The 24,390-nt window shown below is 37.5% G+C and overlaps 1 protein-coding gene across 2 annotated transcripts in view; it reads right to left on the minus strand.

Moving 5' to 3' along the window:
• Hmcn1 (hemicentin 1) overlaps positions 1-24,390 on the minus strand; it is a 389,576-nt gene that overhangs the window by 125,876 nt on the left and 239,310 nt on the right. The window contains exons 33-40 of one of the 2 annotated variants that reach the window (XM_090340222.1): positions 24,219-24,327; positions 19,202-19,371; positions 17,967-18,121; positions 13,157-13,280; positions 6,759-6,860; positions 5,051-5,227; positions 3,321-3,472; positions 1,296-1,419 (exon numbers count right to left, since the gene is read on the minus strand). In XM_090340222.1, the coding sequence (XP_090196348.1) occupies positions 1,296-1,419; positions 3,321-3,472; positions 5,051-5,227; positions 6,759-6,860; positions 13,157-13,280; positions 17,967-18,121; positions 19,202-19,371; positions 24,219-24,327 (1,113 nt within the window). Of the gene's footprint in view, positions 1-1,286; positions 1,420-3,320; positions 3,473-5,050; positions 5,228-6,758; positions 6,861-13,156; positions 13,281-17,966; positions 18,122-19,201; positions 19,372-24,218; positions 24,328-24,390 lie in introns of both variants that reach the window. The other variant, XM_090340223.1, reaches the window with a different exon arrangement.

Consider the following 24,390-nt stretch of genomic DNA (forward strand, 5'->3'; position numbering starts at 1 on the left):
ATTGTAGTCGAATATCAAAGTAAGAGCCCAGAGAACCCTTTGGAAATGTGGGACTTTCTACTTTAATGTGCTGTGTTGTTACTGAAAATCTAATGAGTTAATGCATTGGCTGTTTGTAATCATTACATTCACGTCCTTCAAAATTATAAAAAGAAATCAACATGGTCCACATGTTGTGGAGGTTAAGAAATTGCATATTTCTGGGGCTGGGAGTTTGGCCTAGCATTCACAAAGACCCGGGTTCAATTCCTCGGTATCACATACATAGAAAAAAGCTGGAAGTGGTGTCGTGGCTCAAGTGGTAGAGCTCTGGTCTTGAGAAAAGTCCAAGCATATTGCTCAGGTCCTGAGTTCAATCCCCACAACTGGCCAAAAATTTACATATTTCTATTAGGAAGACATTTGTTTGGATGTGAGTAAAGCTATAAGTGAACAGAATGTATTTAATATATATATATATATATATAGTATATGAGGACCAAGAAAGAATTTCATTAGTCTATGAACCAAGGAATTTAAAAATTATATAAGTTATGCAAAGAAGCACTAAATGAAGTCTCTAAGAATTCTACATATATTGGGCTGGGAATGTGGCTTAGTGGTAGAATGCTTGTGTGAAGCCCTGGGTTTGATTCCTCAGTACACATGAGCAGAAAGGGCTGGAAGTGGGAGCTCAAGGGGTAGAATGCTAGTCTTGAGCAAAAGCAGCTCAGGGACAGTGCCCGGGCCCTGAATGCAAGCCCCAGGACTGGCAAAAAAAAAGAATTCTAAATACAAAAGCACACCAAGATTGTGTGCCAGACATAATCAATAAACAGAGTTCAAGGAAGCCCCAACTTCATCTTGGGGGGACTTTTTCTGTACTACTGCCTTGAGGATAATATGGCTATACTCAAGATAAAAACAAATCTTGAATTTGCATAAATTTATGTACTAGTTTAACTTTTATTTCTCAATAGCCTTGAATTTAGATCACAAAAAGTAATAAAATCATGGCTTCGAATAAACAGACAGAGAAAGCTCCTTTAATAGATGTTTGATTTTGAGAACTCCTGTCTTGCAGTTGATAAGCCAATACCTGTCCTCTATAAAACCTATTCTTGACAGGCTGGATGTTTTACTATCTCAATCTTTAAAAGAGAAACCAATCCAAGTCAAATGGAAAGTAGAAAGATAATCTGATTTGAACATTATTTATTGTTCCTTATTCTCCACAACTGCTCTTAACATTGTCCATGACTTTATGAACCAAACACATTTATTTCAGAACAGAAATAATCACTAATAGGTCTCACCATATACTCTGAGGTCAATGTCCCTTTGTTTCTCCCCAGCAGCATTCACCGCCACACAGGTATATCTCCCTGCATCACTTATTTGTGCACTGGTCAATGCTAAGATGCGACCCCCAGAGAGAACCTATCAACAAAAGGAAAGATAAATAGCCAACATAATCCATGCAACTGGTAGCCATAATTTTCCTCTTACCATTTGATGATTATTTTTTTTTTCTGTACCAGTCCTCGGGCTTGAATTCAGGGCCTGTGTGCTATCCCTGAGCTTTGGTACTCAAGGCAAGAATCCTATCACTTGACTTCTGTCTTTTTGATAGGTAATAGAGATAAGAATCACATAGATGGGGCTGGGAGTTTGGCCTAGTGGTTAAAGTGCTTGCCTAGCATGCACGAAAACCCAGGTTCGATTCCTTGGTACCACATATGTAGAAAACGCCGGAAGTGGTGCTGAGGCTCAAGTGGTAGAGTTCTAGCCTTGAGAAAGTCCAAGGACAGTGCTCAGGCCCTGAGCTCAAGCTCAGGACTGGCAAAAAAAAAAAAAAGAATCACATAGACTTTCCTGCCCAGGCTCATTTCAAACTCTGTTCCTCAGATTTCAGCCTTCTGAGTAGCTACGATTATAGGTGTGAGTCACGGATAGCTGGTACTTATTTTCAGAGTGATCAATTGGCATTTTCCTCCTGAAGGATTTCTACTTGGATGTTTTTTAAGTGGACCACCAACACATACAATATTATTGTTGTCTTCTTGTTGGAAAAATATGAGACTAGAATCAAACTTGGCAATCAGCATTGAAAGCCAGTCTCTGTACCCACCATACAGTAAAGGTCAAATTTTATCCATACTTAACACTCAAAGAAAGCCACTGGGACAGAAATTCTACAAATTTCATTGTAAACAAATGGATAAAATGTTATAATAAACAACAAAACAGTAGCCAAATTAATTAGCCATCTTACTCTCCTTTAAAGCCATGGATCAAGGGTTCCTCTAAATATTGACATTAACTGTGGATCTTATGATTTCAAATTCTGAAAGATTTGATTAAAAAACAAGAGAAATAAATATTAAGAGATCTATGTTCCCTGTTAGGCAAAATAAAATGAGACTTCAAATTAGATTCAGACATACTTCAAAGATACTTGGGGTCTGGTTCCAGACCACTGTAATAAAACAAGTCACACAATTTTTATTTTATACTAAAGTTACACAATATATATTAAGCTTGAAATTGCATTAAGTCCAAAAAATACAAGGCACATATCTTAATTCAAAATACATTTCTGCTAAAAAAGCAAACCATCATTTGAGCAATAGGAAAAATGGTATGTATCAAGTCATTCCATGGAGGGCTGATGTAAACAATAAACTACAATGAACAATAAAATTAAGCAGAACAAAACAGGAATTCTAGTAGTGAGTCTCTGTCCTTCAACTTTTTTTTTTTTGCAAAATTTACCTTTATTGTCAAGGTGATGTATCAAGGGGTTACAGTTATGTAATGTCCTTTCAACTTTAAGTTAGTGTGATATACTTATATTTTCTCTAAGTCTCAAATTTCATTTTGCATGTTTTCATGCTAATTTTTTCTAATTTTATTCTTTGATGTGTTTATTAAATAATATTCTCTGTATATGTCTCATGACTATTTAGAAACATTGGCACATAAATACTACCAGGAAAGTCATTTTTAGTAAGCCTTCCCTGCCATAGGATGAACCTGTCTTTGATGGTAGTAGTAAATGGAAGGAGCATATAGAAAGCATGTAGCTTAAGTCCACAGGTAAAACTTAACTTGCCTACACAATGTAAGGAAGACTTAGAAACACTGATGTTTTCACGAATCATTTAGAAATTTCACCTGTGTGACCATGGTTTTTGTAGGTGGCATCTGTACCATTTTACTCTCCCAAAGCAACATTTCTTAATTATCTGTATTCCTCAAATCCAAAAGAGTTTGCTTTTTGTACTTTCCATGATGAGAATTTAAGTGGAAGACTTTATCAAATAAATGGAAGAAGATACCTGAATTCCATCAGTGAAGCTAGAGACAGGACTCCCATCTTTCAACCATGTCAGACTTGGGGCAGGGATTCCCCTGGCTTCACATTCCAACCTCACAACATTATTGATGATCACTGTGACCATGCTGCTGCTGCCGGAAATAGAGGGGGGCACTGGGAAAAAAAACAAAAGTAGAATACATTATCACAACAGGGCGTGCCACTTTTTTGGCACTTGGGGGCCTTGAACCAAGGGGGCCTGGGCACTATCCTTGGGCTTTCTCAAGACTAGCACTCTACCACTTGAGCCACAGTGCCACTTCTGGCTTTTTCTGTGTGTGTGGTACTGAGGAATCAACCCCAGGGCTTGGTGAATGCTAGGCAAGCACTCTACCACTAGGCCATGCTCCCGGCCCAGAGTATATCACTTTTGAGCCAACTACACATACTATCCACAGAGTCATCTTTGCAAGGGGTGCTTTGCTTGTTTGTTGGGAGGAAGTTCACACTTGAGATCTAATCATAAATCTGTGAGGTTTGTAGTACACGAATCAGTATCTCTATTTCGTCTGAGGGAAAAGATATTTTGCTAATTTGTGTACAAAGTTCCTTTCCTTTCTTCTTTTATTTATTTATTTATTTATTTATTTATTTTTATTGTAATTAGTAAAAGCATTACATGATATTTGCCAGATAGAAGGTGCATTAATTCACATACATTGATACCCTTTCACATGTCTTGGTACCCATTACCCTCCCCCACACACTCCCCACCCGTCTTGGTTTTCCCCCCTTCCCTATCAAATTTCAAATAACCAAATACAAATAAATTCAATATATCAGATAACAAAGTGAGATACTGTAACAATATGAGATAACCAAGGGACAGCAAAGGAGATGAGAGACAACATAGTACATTAAGGAAAACAATCCCTTTCCTTTCTTCTTGTTTTTTGTTTCTTTTTAGCAATCCTTGGTTTGAACCCAAAGCCTTGCACCTGCTAGGCAAGTGCTGTTCCTTTGTGCTAACCTTTCAGCATTTTTGTGGTTTAGTTACCTTTTCAGATCCCATCATGTTTTCCCACAAGAAGGCATTTTACTGAGATCCTACTACCTATGCTCCTGCACAATTAGGACCACAGGGGCATGGTTGATATGTTGAGATGGGATCATCATCACTTGTCTAGGATGACCTTGAACTACAGTCCTTCCTAATTTGGCCTCCCAAGTAGCCAGGATAATAAAGGACATGATTCATCTCACTCAGTTCAAGAAATCAGTTCTCATGCCAGAGTGAATTTTTATTCCTTCTTTTTCATAGTTGTGTATGGTGTGTGTGTGTGTGTGTGTGTGTGTGTGTGTGTGTGCATATACCTTCCTCCATTGCATGCCCTGTAGAATTGTAACTCATAGCTCTTCCAACAAAACCTTAATAAACATTATAACTGGGAAAGACTTCTTTAGTTAATGGCATGTTAAAATGATTCTGACAGAGTTACTATTGTTGACAAATACCATCAACAACATTGATTATTCAATGGCATCATTCATTTCCAGTGTGAATCTAAAGCCAAATGCTACAGGTGAAAAGTGAGCATTTTTACTGAGAATGCAGAGTAAAACAGTTATTAGATTTAGGACCTGGGTCCTTGAATAGTTGATAAATATTTGCCCTAGAATTTTATAGGAGCTCTTCATCATTATTAGCATGTATTTCTTACCTTGGATGAAGGTGACAGAGGCAGCACTTACCATGGACTTGAAGGCTGAAAAACAATTCTGAAGCTCCAGCAGAGTTAATGGCCACACATTTATAAATGCCAGCATCCGATATCTGGGCACTTTCGATGTTAATCACCTGCCCTCTGTTCAGGAATGTTATACTGGTAGAACCAGAGAGTGGACGGCTATCTTTGTACCATGTAATAACTAAGGGCACAAGAGAAGAGCAATATAAATTGTTTTTTTTTAGACTAACACACTAAGTTGGATCTTAACTAAGGTAGCCATCTAATTGCTTTGTTTTTGTTCTTATTGTTTAGGCTAATTGCTTTAAATAGATACATCTTCCAAACTAATTTTTAAGACAAGGTGATCCCAAGAAAAACACTAGGAATTATATAAATCCTCCAAAGGAATACACAGAAACCTTTATATCAACATTGTTTGCAAACATTCAACCCCTTCCATGTCTTTTTATTGTGTATTTGCTAGAAATTTTTCTGTCTGTAGAATTAGTGCCTTATATACACTATTGGCTTAAAAATTTTTATATTATCGTTGATTCATATGAATAGGAAACTAGTGATGGGTAGGTATAAATGACGGTTGCATTAGAATGGCTGTGATTTAGTCAACTGGTACAATTTTATCAAGATATTCTTATTATCTTGGGCAGTATTGGGGATCAAACTCTGGGCCTCATTTTAGCTGGACAAGGATTCTACCACTTTAGATATTTATCTAGCCCTTTCCTATGTTGGGAATCTCTGAGAATAAGGGCTTGCTTTATACTATGGTCTGTCTGAACTTAAATCCTCTTTCTGCTTTCCACTGTCTCTGGGAACAAAGAGCCATTAGGCTTTTTCTTAAGGTAGATAACGGGTACCTATCACCACGTCCACTCATTGGTTGATATAGAGTCTCAAGAATCTTTATGCCCATTCTGCTATCAAACTTTGACCTCCTGATCTCTATCTCCTGGTTTTATAAAAATTTTAAAAAAAGTTCATAAGGTCCTGGTGGTTCACCCCTGTAATAATACCTATTCAAGAGGCTGAATTCTGAAGATGGTGGTTCAAAGCTAGCCTGGGCACAAGAAAGTCCATGAGACTCTGACCGTCAATTAACCACCAGAAAACTGGAAGTAGTTCTGTGGCTCAAGTGGTAGGGTGGTAGCCTTGAGCTGAAGAGCTCAGGGACAACACCCAAGCCCAGAATTCAAGTCCAACGACCAACCAAAAACAATTTTAAAAAATGGATCCTACATGTAGATAAGCACAATAAATGACTAAGGTATTCACCCATTTCTACATAAGGTGGACACACTAATTCACACAGCTAAATATAATAAAAATTCAAAAGTGTGATTTATCTAAAGGTATTCTTTTTTCATTCATAGCAGTTTTTATTAACATTATTGTCTTTAAGTAGTTGAACAAAGAGACTGCCATTTAACAAAGGAGTTTATGAATACAATGCATCTTGATCAATGTCATCCCTTTCGACATTCTCACCCACTCCTCCTCTACCAACCCCTGCCTCACTCTTCTTCAGTTTATAGGATGTACACTGAACTAGTCTGCATTTTCCTTCTCTTCTCTTCTTCATCAATGTTTACCCTTGAAATACATTCTACATAATTTGTCCTTTATTAGGAATTGATATATCCATCAACAATTTTATTTCTTTACAGAAACCTTAACTATCAATAAATTATAGAATGAGAAAGCAGACATACCAGGCAAAGGATTTCCTGCTGCCTTACACTCCAGCTGGATGGGATTGTGCACCACCACTGTCTCATTGAGCATCCTTCCGGCTTCTTCCAGCCTCGGTGGCTCTGCAAAAGGCCCCATGGAAAATTATGTCACTCTGCAGGATATTTAAGCTAAGATTGTTTTCTCACTGGAAATTATAATTGTCCTTCCTTCTTTTCCTTCTCATATATGCATCTATTTATTTATTATCCATCCAGATTCATACGTCTATCCATTCTTGTTTGTTTTGCTTTGTTTTGTTTTGGATAGTACTAGGGTTTGAACTCAGGACCTCATGCATGCTAGGCAGGGTCTATCACTTGAGCCACACCTAAGCCTGACATTGATACATTTAAAGTATAAAACTGAGCAGCACTGAAAACAAATCTTGGCATGTGTTCTGAAACACCTATTATTTTGTGTGCAGACAGAAAAACCCTGAATATTGTAGATCAGTAATATAAGGAAAGAAAGTGAAAAGATCAGCCAAGGCTAAAAATATTTGTGAGACTCTCCACCTCAACCAATAGCTGTGTATAGTGGTCCATGCCCACCACCTCAAGCTATGCATGAGGCTGAGACCTAGAGGGGGCTGATTTTGCTTCCAAAATATCTGAAAAAATTAGGGCTGGAGGCATACTGCAAATATAGAGTACAAGATGCGTGAACTAGTCGAACAACCATGAGACACTTAGTTCAAACCACTACTGAAAAAAAAAGAAAGACTACTATAAAATCGATTACGAACGGCATGACTCAGTTGTCGATCGCCTGCCTCGCAAGCTAAAGCTCCTAAATTCAAACACGAGGTCTGCAAAAAAGTTCCACAACATAACCTCTTTCCTAAATGTTCGTAGTGGATAGAAAAAGTATGGCATATACACCATGCATTATCATTCTAAAAAAAGCATTCATAAAAAGCATGAAAACTTGTGCTTTGGGACAATGTGAATGTTCCATGTGAGTTAAACTATGTAAATTGAAGTAAGCCAGGCAAAGGAAGAAAGTACTACATGATCTCACTCACATGTGGAATCTAACAAAGTTGATCTCAGAGAAATTAAGAGTATAATACAGTCACACAAGTGGCTAGCATTTAAAACACATGCTCTGGAAATGTCAAGTGCAAGTGTCTGATAACCGAAAGAGGAAGGCAGAAGGCTTGAAGTTCCCTGTACAGGGATGTGGCTGGGTGTAGTCATTAGTACAGGGGACTGTGAAGAGACAAGTTGAGTGCAAATCTTTGTTAAACAGCTCAAGTAATAATCCCTTCATTCTTCAGATTATTTGCCAAAGAAATTACAGTCCTGTTTGTGGAAGCCTGGGATATTTCATTGTCTCAAGGTCCAGACAGAAAGAATTCCAATGTCACCTCATGCAACAAATATAAAAATTAGACTCCTTGGCCTGGTTTTGAGAAAAAAAATGTGGACGCAATGTAAATTACACCAGAACACTGTTCTATATCAATCCCCAATCAGGTAACAGTATCTCATGTCAATAAAGACCACATTCTCCAGGCAGTAGAGTTTTTTTTTTTTATGTATGTGATACCGAGGAATCGAACCCTCGTCTTTGTGCATGCTAGGGAAGCACTCTATCAGTAGGCTAAACTCTGAGCCTCCCAAGAGGATTCTTAGCCAACATTAAAGTCAGCAGGACTTCAGATATTATTTAAAATAGAATAGCCTGAAGGGCCAGAAGGCAAACATGTGTTTGCCAAAAGTCTTCATGCTACCATTTTCAGATATTGCCTGGAAGCCAGGCACCAGGCAAGCATTTTCACATGTCCTCTGTCATTTTAGCCTCACAGAGCCCCACAACAACAAGGGCCTATTATTGTTTGCCCATCTTACTGTGGAGTGGAAGCCTCTGTGCTTTTAGAAAATGAAGTTCTAACCTCCATTTTTTCCATCAACTTTAAATTACAGTGTAGGACCCCAAACTGAATCCCATCCTTTATAACAATTCTGTTACTTCTGGGTTCTTTACCTCGGTTGATTTTTTTCTTTTAAAGAAAATAATTGAGTGCAGATGAAGTGAATAGTCGAGCTATTAGATCCCAAATAATCATTTGTTTGTGGAAACATCTGTTTCACTTGGCAAGTATTTGAGGTTTAGTTATAATTTTATACTTGGTTCTAGAGAATAAAAACTTCCAGGATTATTAAAGCTTTCATGATAAAAAAAATAAAATTAGAGACCACCTACTGAGGGGCTCCTGAAATTTATAATAGAACTTCTCCCTGGAAAGTCCCATGAGATCATTCCTGCTCTTATGGCCATACGTGGTCTAATCTAACAGAAATATGTGCCCTTCAGCTTTGGAAACTTTTTTCCTCTTTGATTTTTCCCTGGGACTGAGAAGAAGAGCAATATCTAAAAACTTTTTCAAAAGAGGAAAATATGAATCGATTTAGAATGCTGAGTGTTTTACAATTGAACATTTTGGAGGCCAATGCTCTTAAATGTTATTTACTAAATCTTTTGCAAATAAATTAAGTTGATGAAAATGTATCCTGATTTCAATAGCAATTAGATGGGACCCAGAAGTGTGGCCTAGTGGTAGAGTGCTTGCCTAGAATGCATGAAGCCCTGAGATGGATTCTTCTGTACCATATACACAGAAAAAACTTGGAGGTGGCGCTGTGGCTCAAGTAGTAGAGCATTAGCCTTGAGAAAGCTCAAGGACAGTGCCCAGGCCCTGAGTTCAAGCCCCAGGACTGGCAAAAAAGGCAAGTAGAGTTGATTAAGTAAATGAATTGCTGAACTAAACAAAATTTGCCTGTTCCTTTCTTAATATATAGCCCCAATCTGAACAGAATACTTGGAAAGCATTCAGAAAGTACAGGGACACAGCAGTGTCTGCCTGTCCCTAACCTTTCTATAGGGAGCTAATGCTAAAAAGCTTCCACTCAGCATTCTTTGCCTTCATTACTCAATGAAGGAATGTAGGCCATCATAAAGAATACAATTTACGTGTGCAAACATACTTAAGAAAAGGGCCAGTTCCTCTATTGTTCCTCACACTATAGCATCTACTTTTGACTTCTAAGATTGATTATCCCCTTTTTGCACTGTAATTATGGATCTCTAATTAATGAAGGAATGTAGTTCAATAATTTCAAGCTTTACAATTCATGTTTCCTTTAAATTACTGTCTGTTCACACTCTATTTTTCTTTTTTTTCTTTTTAGATTTAACGTTGCTTTATTTTCATTGCCTCATAGATCCTGAAACAAGAGCTATTATAGGGCCTTTCCTATCCCTTAGTCTTTCATACCCAAGCCTTTTCTTTTAGTTTAATTTTTCTGCAATGTACAGAGGGGTTACAGTTACCCGCTCCCTTAGTTTTTCCTGCTTCCCCCCCTCCAGCTCCACCTACTCCACTCCCCCCCAAGCTGTAAAACTCATTTCCAACTTGTGTCTAGTGAATATAGTTGTGAGCATTGGTTTACCCTCTGTCTCCCCACTTCTGTGATTCCCTTCCCATACCTTAATCAGATAATCTTATATACAGGACAAAGGGTTACCAGAGTCAGAAACAGTGACAATAGGAAAGGGAATAAACCAGATAATAAAAAAATGAAAGACAGCCTGGGAGTTTGGCCTAGTGGTAGAGTGCTTGCCTAGCATGCATGAAGACCCGAATTCAATTCCTTGGTACCACACACAAAAGAAAAGCCAGAAACAGTGCTGTGGCTGAAGTGGTAGAGCTCTAACCTTGAGAAACAGCCCAAGAACTGTGGTCTGGCCCTGAGCTCAAGCCCTGGGACTGGAAAAAAAGAAATTACTACAAACAATACACTAAAAAAGAAAAACAAAACAACCACAAAGAAAACCCTCTTGCTTCCATGTCATGGGCATCATTCCAAATAGTATCATTTTATATGATCATATATATTTAGGTGGTTCAAAAGATTAAACTAGAGAGCTCCCTATGACCCAGAATCCAGAAATCCTACTCCTAGACATTTACCCAAATGATCACAAACAAGTCCACACTAAAGCTACCAGCACAACTGTGCTCATTGCAGCACTGTTTACCATAGCCAAGATATGAGATCAACCCAGATTCCCCTCAGTAGATGAATGGACCAAGAAGATGAATGGATATATGTACACACACACACACACACACACACACACACACACACACACACACGATGAAATTTTATGCTTCTATCAGAAAGAACAACATCATCCACTTGTAAGGAAATGGGAAGACTTGGAACAAATCATATTAAGTGAAATAAGCCAGACCCAAAGAAACATAGGCTCTATGGTTTTCCTTATATGTAATAATTAGTACAAAGGATAGTCCTAACATATGTTCACAATAGCCCAACAGCTATGTACATATGACCACACATTCCGTTTTTCTATAGATTTTTTTTTGCATTCCACTAACTTGTCCTTGTAACCTCTAAGGTCTTTTCAAATTTTTTCATTAACCAATTTCCTAGACTCTTTTAACATCTCCAATTATACTTGAAATTTAGAAAAAAAAAGCCAATTGAAGTTCAGAGCCCTTCTTTCCTGTGACACTGCCATCTTGAGTGCCAAGATTAGATAAAGCTTTCCCTTGAGATGTCAGTCAGGTAACTGACATAATCAAATACTTCTCACAGTATTGTCTATTAGGATAGAAATTCACTTCACCAGTTTTCTCCTCCCACTGAGATGAACTGTTATGCACACCAATCAAGATTGTTCTAAACAATATGTTGTAAGGCATTATTGTGTCTTATCCCTATTCCACACTCAAATCAAAAAGTGTTCTCTATTCTCCATCAGACCTGGCGGTTTTTTTTTTTTTTTTGTTTTTTTTGTTTTTTTTTTTTTTTTAGTAAATCTTTTCAGTAACTAACTTTCTGCTACTATTCCTTTTCACATGAGCCTAGATTTTTTTCTCACCTCCTCCCCTTCTCTATGATGAGTTCCTGTGTAGATGAATATCCTAACTCTTTTTCCTGCCAACTGATATTGTGCTGCCATTTTCTACCCCTGCAGATTTTCAGTACACTTGAGCTTTTCTCTTTTGTTTTTGTTACTGCTAATTTGATGGATTTTGATGGGTATTACTGGATGGGTATTCCATCAAATGATGGAATGTTACATTTCCTTTGGATTCAGGGGTTTTTAATCTCTCTTAGCTCCATTGGCAAATCCTAGATCAGTCTTCAGTATCTGGCTTCCTCTTTCTCCAACCGCAGGTGCACAGCCCACACAAATTGGGAGATCTAGGACTGGGTTCAGGATGGTGCCTTCTTCATATGCAAGGAGGATCAAAGGAGCCTCAGGGAAGAGAATTTGGGGAGGAAAGAAAGCCCACCCCTAGAATAGTCTTGCTGCAGTTGAAAGTCTGAGTAGATGCTGCTGACAGCTGTCAAAGACAAGTAGGAGGACACAGACAGCCTGATAGTCAAGGTGACAAGCTAAGGGACAGCAGTGTCAGCTTGTCAGTTAATGCCAAAATGCTTCTACTCAGATATTGGTCTGCAACTTAATTGCTCAGTGAAAGAATAAAGGCCCTCTTAATGACTGTGGTGTGTGGATGTGAACATATGTAAGTGCTCATAGTCAGGACACTGGAGAGAGAGTATTTGGTTTCTTGACAGCAGAAAAGAAATTGATTATGTGAATAATCTAACTGGTTAATTCAAATGAAAACAAATATGCAAAGAAGCAGAGTAGAAATCTCTCATAGAAATCTTTCATTCCCCTTCTACTTACTCTCTCATTTCTTAGCAGTTTTAACTAACAGATATAAAAGAATGACTAAAGGAACAAAAGATTGAACAAGCAATGACATGAATTAGAGAAAATGAATAGTATACACACGAAGAATTTGGCTAGTTCTCTGCAAATATCCTGAGTGAATCAGGAAATCCAAGTCTCCAATTTCTGACATTTTGGCAAGTGTGAAGTTTCAGAGCCTTATATTCAAGGGCATGTAGTCTTTCAAGTTTACTGTGAAACTCATATTGATGATGCACTCACGGCCACCCACATTTCTCATTAAAGCACATAGGAGATGATACTGAGCAAAAGCCAGCTCCAGATCCTCAAATAACCTCACAGAAACAGGCAGGAAAATTACATATAAAACTCAGGTACTACTCTTAAACTTTTGTCTCGCTCAACAAAATCACCTATAAAAAAACCATGGTTAAAGGAACATTTTTAAATTTAAAACACAGAACATTCTACTGGACTGTTTGAAAGTTGTAGTAGAATGATAATTACAACGAGCTGACATATTCACATAGATCTAAAATAATTGCTTTTCAATAGTGTAAATCAGTCAAAATGAGTCCACCATCTTAAAAAAAGAGCCATAAAATATTCTTTTGTTTTGATATGGAAATGACATTACCATGCACATGCAGTTGAGTTTGCTGTTGGGTTTCTCCAGCGGCATTGGTAGCCACACATGTGTATCTGCCAGCATCTTCCAACAAAGCTTTGGTAATTTGTACAACTCGACCAGACGACTGTATCTAATTGGGAGCAGAAAGCATGGCAGTATTTGGTACTTTGCACTTGACCTTGAAACATTTGCCCAGATTTAAAAAAATTATCTAAATTTGTAATATCTAATTATATTTTCCTGCCAATATCATAATTATCTCCTGATAGATTAGAGCCAGATCACTTCATTATGCCTAAGAAAACAGACTCGTTAGTTTGAAAGCTTATTCTTATTCACTGGAAAACACAAACTAAAATAACCCAAGGCCAGGCTGCTGGTATAGTCATAAAACTCTTCTGAATAAAAGACTTTCGCACTGAACTATGAAGTATGTGATGAAATTTTAAACTATTTGAAAAAAAGGCCACATTTATGTAACACTTCATAAATAGTTTTAAAACAATAATCTTTTTTGATTAAATTGTCATAGAGGCCTGAGAAACTAAAAATTATAAAATATGAAAAAGGGGAGTGCAGATACATTTTTTTCTGATTATTTTTCCTTATTTCTCTCTTAAACCTCTTGCAACTGACCATCACCATTCTGAAGCTAGTAGACCAGAAGTTCCTCTTTGGAACTAATTCTTCTAAAGTCGCCAATATCTTCCAGCCCCATGCTCCATCATCCTACATAATCATCATAACCCTTTCTCCAGCATCTAATACACTGACATCACTGACGACCTAAATCCTTTTTAGAGTACTTTAAGAATCTTCACTGTCTTTCTTTCTGAATATTTAACTGGCTGAGAATTTTATTCCAAGTCCTTGCTGTTGGTAGAAAAACTATGGAAACTCCAAACTATATTTTTTCATATATTTTTATTGTAATTAATCGAAGAGTTACATTATATTCACCAGATAGAAGGTGCATTACTTCACATACATTGATACACTTTCTCTTGTCTTGGTCCCCATTTCCCTCCCCCCACCCCCACCCCTCATCTTGTTTTCCTCCCATCCCTATCTCATTTCAAATAACCAAATACGCATATATACGATATATTAGATAACAAGGTGAAATACTGTAACAATATGAGATAACCAAGGGATATCAAAAGAGATGAGAGATAACATAGCACATTAAGGACAACAATCACTCATTATATGGCTTTAGTTTCCTTATCATGGAGGTCCTTCATTTAGTGTCATTCTATATGGCCTTATGTATCTAGATTTTGTTCTATTGTAAATCTCTGCTAGGAGAGCCCAAGGTTTCTACTGATTATGACAAATGAGGGAAACCATTGAACCTATATGCTCCTTTGAGTCTGGCTTACTTCACTTAATATGATTTTTTCTAAGTCTTTCCATTTCCTTACAAATGGGGCAATGTTGTTCTTTCTGACAGCAGCATAGAATTCCATTGTGTGTAAATACCACCTCTTGTTGATCTTCAACTGAGTGGCATCTGGGCTGGTTCCATATCTTTGCTATGTAGTGCTGCAATGAACATTGTTGTGCTAGTGGCTTTAGTATGTCCTTGTTTCTGGACGATTGGGCAAATGCCAAGGAGTGGAATTGCTGGGTCATAGGGGAGTTCTATGTTTAGTCTTTTGAAGAACTGCCATACTGCTTTCCAGAGTGGTTGAAATAGTTTACATTTCTACCAACAGTGTAGTAGTGATCCCTCCTGGCCACATCCCCTCCAGCATCTGTTGTTATTAGTTTTCTTGATCCTGGCCATTCTAACTGGAGTGAGGTGGAATCTTAGGTTGTTTTGATTTATTTTTCTTTTATGGCCAGAGATGTGGAGCATTTTTTCATGTGTCTATAGGCCATTTTTATTTCTTCTTCAGAGAAGACTCTCCTTAAGTCTTTGGCCCATCTTTTAATGGGATGGTTGTTTCTTTGGAGATTAGTTTTGGAGTGATTCAATTTTCTGAGCTCAAACTATATTTTTTTAGCCTTGTCTCCTGAACTTATCTCCTGTAGTTCAGGCTACCTGCTAGGCAGGTTAGTTTATAAAATTTAACCTCTCCAGAACTAAACTCATAACTTATTCCATTGTTGCCCTTAAACCTTAATTTCATTCCTTTTTTTTTTGCCAGTGGCACCCACTAATTTTTCCAGCCTTCTGGGTTTTGGAGCCCACTTCACTGTCTATGAATTATACCACAGCATGTTTTCCAGAGTCACAGTTTTCCGTTTCCATGGTCACTGTGGGATTATAATGGGTTCGTAACTAATGCTCCAGTGCCTCCCACCTTCCCAATTGTTAATCTTCCTTGTACATGTTGCCAGAATAATTTCTTCAAAATGGAAATTTGATCCATTTACTAGTCCCCCCTTCAAAACTCATGCATGGTTGCCTCCCCTCCTTGCCCAGAATGAAATCTGGACTCAGAAAAGCCATCCAGGCTTACCGCATTCTAACCCCTAATGATCTCTCCAAACTCCCCTGTGAATAGCCCATATTCTATTTTCTAGTCAGAGTATGTTAAGCGCGTTAAGCAACATGATTTCATATGCTACAATATTACATACAGCTTTGAGATATCTACGTTGACCCTCTCTTATCTCTTCTTCTTCACTCATTAGATTAACTCACCTGTGCCTAAGATTTCAAATAACAATGTGCCCTTAACAGTAGCCTGAACACCCTCCCGAGCTGCATTATCACACATTCAAAGATTTACTGACATCTCTCAGCCTGGCAAAGTCTAAACTCAAATCACAACTTTTCTCTCTCAACTTGTCCTTTTCCAGAATATCCCATCTCATTATTTGGCAATGATTTCCATAAAGAGTTTTAAGGCAGTAGTTTCATGATCAGTTACATTAATGACACAGGCATGTTAGATAGATTTCTGACACTCTTTCTTGTACATCTCTCTCTCTCTCACCTTGTAGAAACAGTCTCTCACCAACCCTTAGTGTTTTCCTAATGAATAACTCTCGTATTCAAATACCTTTTCCTGTAAGGCCAGAATATGAGTTCAAATTTCTGTCTTTTTCTTTGTTCCTAACTGGTTTTACACATCTACTCTTGGCTCCTCCAATGTATTCTATAGAGAAGAACCATGTAACTATGATCATGAACCACACAATAGCATTATTTTCATCAATGGTGAGCTGAGATCTTACAGTGTAGGTTTGTAAAAGTTAACCCAGATAACGATGCATTTCTCAAGATTTATATGCATGGGGAAGCAATGCATGTATATATATAAAGTAGAAAATTGATCTTGTGACAACTGTCTTAAAACTCTTCAATGGGCTCCCATTTCCTTATAGTAACAATCAAATCATTGGTTTAGGTAAGTGATTCCTTCTAGCTCACAGGATGCTCTGAAGCTACCTCTCCATTGCCACTTCTCCTCAGACCACTGGCTTGCTTTCAGGTCTTCAATTGACAAGCATTATGTTCTCTATGAAAGCTGTTTGGCAATAACCATCACCGCTGTAATGCTTGGTTCTTTTCTGCTAAGTTATGCGTTTAACTCCTACATCTTCTGAATTCTCTTTGAAGATTTCCCCAGAACTTTTCTTTATCTTAAAGACTTTCTTCAATGGTGATACTCTCAAACCTCTCTATATGGTCTCTTTAAATCAGTCACTGTAGCTAACTGTTCTCTTTTGGCATCATTAAAATAATAGTGTCTCCTAGATAAATGATTATTTACCTACCCTATGTTTGAAAACTATATACTGAGTATTTCCATAATATAAAGTTTTAATTTATGATGAATACCAATGGGGATAATAAATGACTTGATATCTGTTATTAGTTCCATTCAGAGCAACTCAAGAAAATTTACTACAAGTAAATTGAAAACCTATTACAAGTAAAATTCAAGGAACTAAGAAAATTTATTACAAGTAATTCAAAAATCTAATACAAGTAAAATTCAAGCTCTCATTCACCAGTTAGTAGTAATTAACTGATTCTGAGTTGAAATTTATCATTTAAGTTATCTAGATTTGAAATCCTTTCTATAGTTACCTATCAATACATGGAAAACACTGAGATATGCCCCTGAACATGCTTTCAGGATTACTGAAATGAACATATCCACTGACTTATTGTATCTTTGATCTTCTCAAGTTCACACACTTGATCTTTTCAAGTTCAAAAAGGGGTTTCAGGCATTTCACTTAGGTTTATATAGATATGACTTGACCATAATTTCAATCTATAGTAAATGGTTTGGGGCTTAAGGGATCAGGCCTTGTGAATATCATTCACCCATGCAATAACAGGTTTTTAACAGATGAAATAGGAATAAATCAAAATGACAAAAACCAACAATTATACATAGGTCTCTATCATCGTTGAGTTATTTTTCTCTTTAAGTTCATGCAAAATAATTAAATAAATGTTATTTTTATAAAATGTCTGCAAAATCTGTCTAATGGGAAGAGTTACAATTAAAACAGAATTGTGTAAACATGTATTGGGGTAATGGAAAGAGGGGGTAACACCAACAAAAGGAAAAAGGGAAGCAAATGCAGTCACTATGATCAATACATATTATGTGAAAACTGAATTACTTAACATGAATGGAGGATGGGAGGAGGGGAATTGGAGGAGAACAAAGGAAAGGGTTACATTGATCAGAAAGCCTGGTACTTATAACCTGACTAATAAAACTGTAACTTCTTTGTATAGCTACTTAATCACAAAATATTTTTTAAAAATAAGAATGATGTTACAGTTCTAGGAAGATCACTGCAGCTTTCTTAATTTGTTCTCAGTAATATTTGAACTTACTTTGAGATTTCCTTGGGCAGTATTCACAGGCTGGCCATCTTTTAACCATGTGATGGATGGGTTTGGAATGCCATTGGCTATGCACTGCAAGGTAACAGGCTTGTATTTTACCACAGCTATTTCAGAAAGGCCTAAAGACTTGATTGTTGGAGGAACTAGAGAGAAACAGAATAGAAAAGGCTTAATCATGGAATTAAACTGGATTAAATTTTGTCTGAATAAATTCAGAAAGAAAAAAAGTAAGCTTTACTTAAAAAAACAATGAAGTTATTTCATCACAATAACTTTTAGCAAATTTAAATGCCACTTCTTTCTTATCTACAGATTTTTAATTGTCTAAACCATAGGCAAAATATACATCTGGCTACATCAGTCTCTCATGGATATCTGGCTTACACTTATGGTCTGTTTTCCCAATCAATAATGGCTCTCCACTTTTCTGAACTACCTCATTAAATCAGGTTGAGACTCCTATATTTGTGCCACATGACTCTGTTCTCTGCAAGGTTGATTGAACCTGAAATGGTGACTTGATTTAAGCAAGCCCTACAAGACTTTCACTCAAGAAACTGAGATTGAGAAACAGGATTATTCATATTCTATCATGGGCCATGCGGCACACAAAAAAAATACCACATAAAAGACCCAGCCGAAACCACCAAGAAAATAGGTCTGCAGAGACAGAAAAAGGAATGAAACTGAGATTCACAGACTTCTGATGGCTTCCAAAAGGCTCTCAGGTCCCTGGGTCCATTCCCTTCCTTCTCAAGTTTTGCTGGAAAGTAAGACACATAATACTCTGGCAGAGGCTTGTTCCTGTCATCAGATTAATCGTTGTAACCCCACTGTGCCAGTTCTGTGAATGCACTTATGTTCCCTGGATCTTGTAATTATACCCTCATTCTTGGCTTCTGGGAAGTTCTATGTTCACAATCACTGCTTTAATGCTGACACAACTCAGTAAATTGGAAATGGCTGCCTGCCTCTTCTATCTTTCTTAGTCTCACTCTTCAGACTACAGCATTTTACATGAAACACACTTCCTAATATGTAACTTCTGTCTCAATTTTTTGGTTAAATATCTAAGGGAATTTCAATTTTGCCTTCATAATGGAAATTGATACCTTTCACACTACTATCTACAACTATCTATGACTGAGGAATAATCTAAAGATGATAATGAAGTAACAAGGAAGTGAACTGACAATATGGCTCCTGTCCCTTTTGACACATACCGTGAACAGTCACTTCAAATTCTTTCCTATGGTTTCCAGCCATATTGGATGCTACACACTGATACAGGCCTGTGTCTGACACTTGAGCCTGAGTAATAACCAGTTTCCGTCCATTAAGTAAAATTTTGAATCCATCTTTTTCATCAACTAGATGACCATCTTTCAGCCACCTGTAGAAGAAAAAGAAAACAGAACTCTAGGCTTTGTTATAGATAAGTGCTTTCACATATATACATATATATATATATATAATTTTTGCTCTACTTTGTATTTCTCTCAGTTCCCAATTATCCAATTTGTGAAATAAATTATGAATGAGAAAGAGAAGAAGAAAATACGGCCTACCACATAAAGTGGCATATTGTTGGAAGAACTATATATTGAGTTCTTTATTTTTCTGTTAATTTTAGGTTATGGAAAGGGGAAAATAATCCTAAACATTACTCATTTCAATACTTAAATAATATTAGCTAACAAAATATGAAGTTTATGAAATATCCATAATAAAACAATGAAATCACTTAATTTTATATTTTATATTTTTTGAGTTATCATCTCCTATTTAATTTAATTTCTCTTGGTGGTACTAGTTTGAACTGAGGATCTTATGTTTGCTACACAGGCATTCTATTGCTGAGCCACACCTCTAGCTCTTCTTTGCACTGATTAATTTTGGGGTACTACCTGGACCACAAGCTTCCTATTTATTAAATTCCCAGAATGGCTGGGATGACAGATGAACAGCCATGGCTGTTTCTTTTGACAAAGAGGTTCTATGGGCTTTTATTGCAGTTTGGTCTGGAACTTCACTCCTCTTGTTCTCGAACTGCCAGGTAGCAAGGATGACAGGTATGCATTATCAGGTCCAGGGGCTGATTAAGAAGGAGTCATGCGTTTATGTGCAGACTGGCCGCTATGATTCACTTAATTTCAGCCTTTCAAGTAGCAACAATTACAGGTATGAGCCATTGATACCCAGCTTCCACTTACTTTTTTTTAGCTGTATTTTATTGTTAGGGTAATATATAGAGGGGCTAGAGTTACATTCGTCAGGCAATGGATATATTACTTCTTGAACACTGATATCCCTTCTCATGTTTTTCTCCCACTTTACCTCCCTCCATCCCCTACCAATCATCTTGTTTTTCCCCTTCCCTTCCCTGTTTCAAATAAGCAAATAAATGTATATACAATATACTAGGTACCAAAGTTAGATACAGTAACAACATGAGATAAACCATAAGGGCAAAAAAGAGAAAAGAAATAATTTCATAAAGTATGTTTAGAACAATGATCACAGAGATAAAGCTCTTGCTTCTCTATCCTAGAGTTCGTTTCACTTAGCCTCATCCTATATGGCTATATGTACATAGTCTTTGAACTATTGTGATACTCTGCTAGGAAAATCCTAGATGTATACTAATTATTACAAATGAGGGAAACCATTTCTTTGGGTCTGGCTTACTTCACTTAATATGATTTTTTCCAAGTCTTTCCATTTCCTTACAAATGCGGTGATGCCATTCTCCACTTAGTTTTTAATCATGTGTGAATATATCTCATTCACTTAGTTGACTAATCACTTCTCTGCATATCCCATCCCATTCATGTATACTTTGCAAATAGTAAGCATGTTATAGTATTATGGTACATGTGTTACTACTATCTTCTACCCCTCTAACATTTCTATTATTCTCTTTACTTTGTAATTTTTTAATCATTTCAGCACTTCAGGAAGAGCTAACTGTACTTCTTGATAGCCTGTCTTTCTCAATTCAAAATATATTTTTGGCTTGGATGTAGGTGGCACATACTTGTTTGTAATCCTATCTACTTAGGAGGCTGAGATCTGACAGCCAGGTCAAGAAAATTCATAAAATTATTATCTCCAATTAAGCACCAAAAATCTAGAACTGGGGTTGTGACCCAAGTGGTAGTATGCTAACCTTAAGCACAAAGGGCTTGGAAAAGCTGGACACTAGTGGTTAATGCCTGTAATCCTAGCTACTCAGGAGGCTGAGTTCTGAGGATGGTGGCTCCAAGTTAGCCTGGGCTCGAAAGTCCATAAGACTCTTAGTTCCAATTATCCACTAGAAAGCAAGAAATGCCACTGTGGCTCAAGTGGGAGAGTGCTAGCCTTGAACTGAAGATCTCAGGGACAACACCCAGGCCCAGAGTTCAAGCCCCACGATTGATGGAATAAAAAGAAAGTAAAGAAAAAGACAGCCTCTTCAATAAATGGTGCTCGCAGAACTGGTTAAGCACCTGCAGAAAACTAAAGTTGGATCCTTCTTTGTTACCCTGCACTAGAATTAACTTCAAATGGATCAAAGACCTCGAGGTAAAAACCGACACACTGAAAACTTTACAAGAAGGAATAGGAGATACACTAGGCCTCCTTGGCACTGGTCGAAACTTTCTTAATAAGGACCAAGAAACACAACAAATCAGAGAAAGGCTGGCGGATGTGAGGGCGATCTGGCTGCGACATCTGTCACCCCATTGATCGCCAGGGTTGATTCGGCTGATCTGGCTGGCTAGGCGGGTGTCCCCTTCCTCCCTCACCGCTCCATGTGCGTCCCTCCTGAAGCTGCGCGCTCGGTCGAAGAGGACGACCATCCCCGATAGAGGAGGACCGGTCTTCGGTCAAGGGTATACGAGTAGCTGCGTTCCCCTGCTAGAACCTCCAAACAAGCTCTCTCAGAGAAAGGCTGGATAAGTGGGACTGCAGTAAACTGCGGAGCTTCTATATGGCAAAGGACATAGCTAGTAGATTAATTAGGAAGCCTACAGAATGGGAGAAGATCTTCCCTAACCATACAATGGACAAAGGCCTCATATCTAAAATATATCAACAGCTCAAAAAATTGAATCACTCCAAAACTAATCTCCAAAGAAACAACCATCCCATTAAAAGATGGGCCAAAGACGTAAGGAGAGTCTTCTCTGAAGAAGAAATAAAAATGGCCTATAGACACATGAAAAAATGCTCCACATCTCTGGCCATAAAAGAAAAATAAATCAAAACAACTCTAAGATTCCACCTCACTCCAGTTAGAATGGCCAGGATCAAGAAAACTAATAACAATAGATGCTGGAGGGGATGTGGCCAGGAGGGATCACTACTACACTGTTGGTAGAAATGTAAACTATTTCAACCACTCTGGAAAGCAGTATGGCAGTTCCTCAAAAGACTAAACATAGAGCTCCCCTATGACCCAGCAATTCCACTACTTGGCATTTACCCAATCATCCAGAAACAAGGACAGACTAAATCCACTAGCACAAAGATGTTCATTGCAGCACTATTTACCATAGCAAAGATATGGAACCAACCCAGATGTCCCTCAGTTGATGAGTGGATCAACAAGAGGTGGTATTTATACACAATGGAATTCTATGCTGCTGTCAGAAAGAACAACATTGCCCTATTTGTAAGGAAATGGAAATTTCGACTTAGAAAAAATCATATTAAGTGAAGTAAGCCAGACTCAAAGGAACATAGGCCCAAGAGTCTCCCTCATTTGGCAAAATCAGTAGAAACCTTGGGCTTTCCTAGCAGAGATTTACAATAGAACAAAATCTAGAGACACAAGGCCAAATAGTATGACACTAAATGTAAGGACCTCCAGGATAAGGAAACAAAAGCCATATAATGAGTGATTGCTGTCCTTAATGTACTATGTTATCTCTCATCTCTTTTGCCATCCCTTGGTTATCTCATATTGCTACAATATTGCACCTTGTTATCTGATATATTTTATATGTGCTTAATTGGTTATTTGAAATTGGATAGGGATGGGGGAAAATCAAGATGAGCGGGGGGAGGAGAGGAGGGAAATAGGGACCATGTCATGAGAAAGGGTATCAATGTATGTGAAGTAATGCACCTTCTAGCTGGTGAATATAATGTAACCCTTCTGTTAATTACAATAAAATATGACTATCATCAACAAAATTATTATGTACAAATAGACATTATTGAAACATTTTGTTATCTTTCTATTGCCTACCCACAAAATTTAATCATTGTGTTCTAGTTGCTTCCCTTTGTTCTATGCAACATAGCTATTTATTGCTTTGTCAGTTATTTGGTTCTTCATTAAATTTGGTTGTTACATTAAACAAAATGAAAAAGAAAAAGACAAAAGCTCAGAGACAGTGCTCAGGTCTTGAGTTCAAGCCCCAGTCCCAATACTGTCATTAAAAATCTAATATCTACAATGATATAAAGGAATTTCTCAAGCTGAGAAAATTCAAGCACCCTTTGAGTACCACATAGAAGTTTCACAGTATATAGGCCACATCTTTTAAAAGAGGAATGTGGTTTTGTACTTGCAATTTTTTAAATATTTTTTATTGTATTTAATAGAAGGGTTACATGATATTTGCCAGATAGAAGGTGCATTAATTCACATACATTGATACTCTTCCACATGTCTTGGTACCCATTACCCTCCCCCCCACCCTCCCTCTTGGTTTTCCCCCCTTCCCTGTCCAATTTCAAGTAATCAAATACAAATGTATCCAATATATCAGATAACAGTGAGATATTGTGACAATACGAGATAACAAAGGAACAGCAAAAGAGATGAGAGACAACATAGCACCTTAAGGACAGCAATCATTCGTTATATGGTTTTTGTTTCGATGTCCTAGAGGTCCATTCAATTAGCTTCATACTATATGGCCTTATGTATCAAGTTTTTGCTCTATTGCAAATCTTTGCTATTAGAGCCCAAGGTTTCTACTGGTTTCGATGAATGAGGGAAAACATTGAGCCTAAGTTCCATTGAGTCTGGCTTACTTCGCTTAATATGATTTTTTCTAAGTCTTTCCATTTCCTAACAAATGGGGAGATGTCATTTTTTCTGACAGCAGCATAGAATTCCATTGTGTACAAATACCACATCTTGTTGCAATTTTAAATAGCAAATCTTTCAAGAGAGTTTTTATGACCTCAGAATACCTATCAAAACAAGAGAAGTGTTTATTGAAGACATACCAAAACCCTTACATGATAGTTGGTGGGGGAGAGCCTGTCACGTGACAATCCAACTCCAATAGGTTATTAACCATCACAATGAAGTATGACATTTCATCTCCTCCTTCCACAGCTGGCGGCACTGCACGACAGCAGGAATGGATCATGAAGAAAAGCAACACACATCAAACAGGCTAAGAAGCAT

The sequence above is a fragment of the Megascapheus bottae genome, chromosome 10 (assembly GCF_031878675.1).
Source record: "Megascapheus bottae isolate mThoBot1 chromosome 10, mThoBot2.hap1, whole genome shotgun sequence".
In the NCBI taxonomy this organism is placed as follows: domain Eukaryota; kingdom Metazoa; phylum Chordata; class Mammalia; order Rodentia; family Geomyidae; genus Megascapheus; species Megascapheus bottae.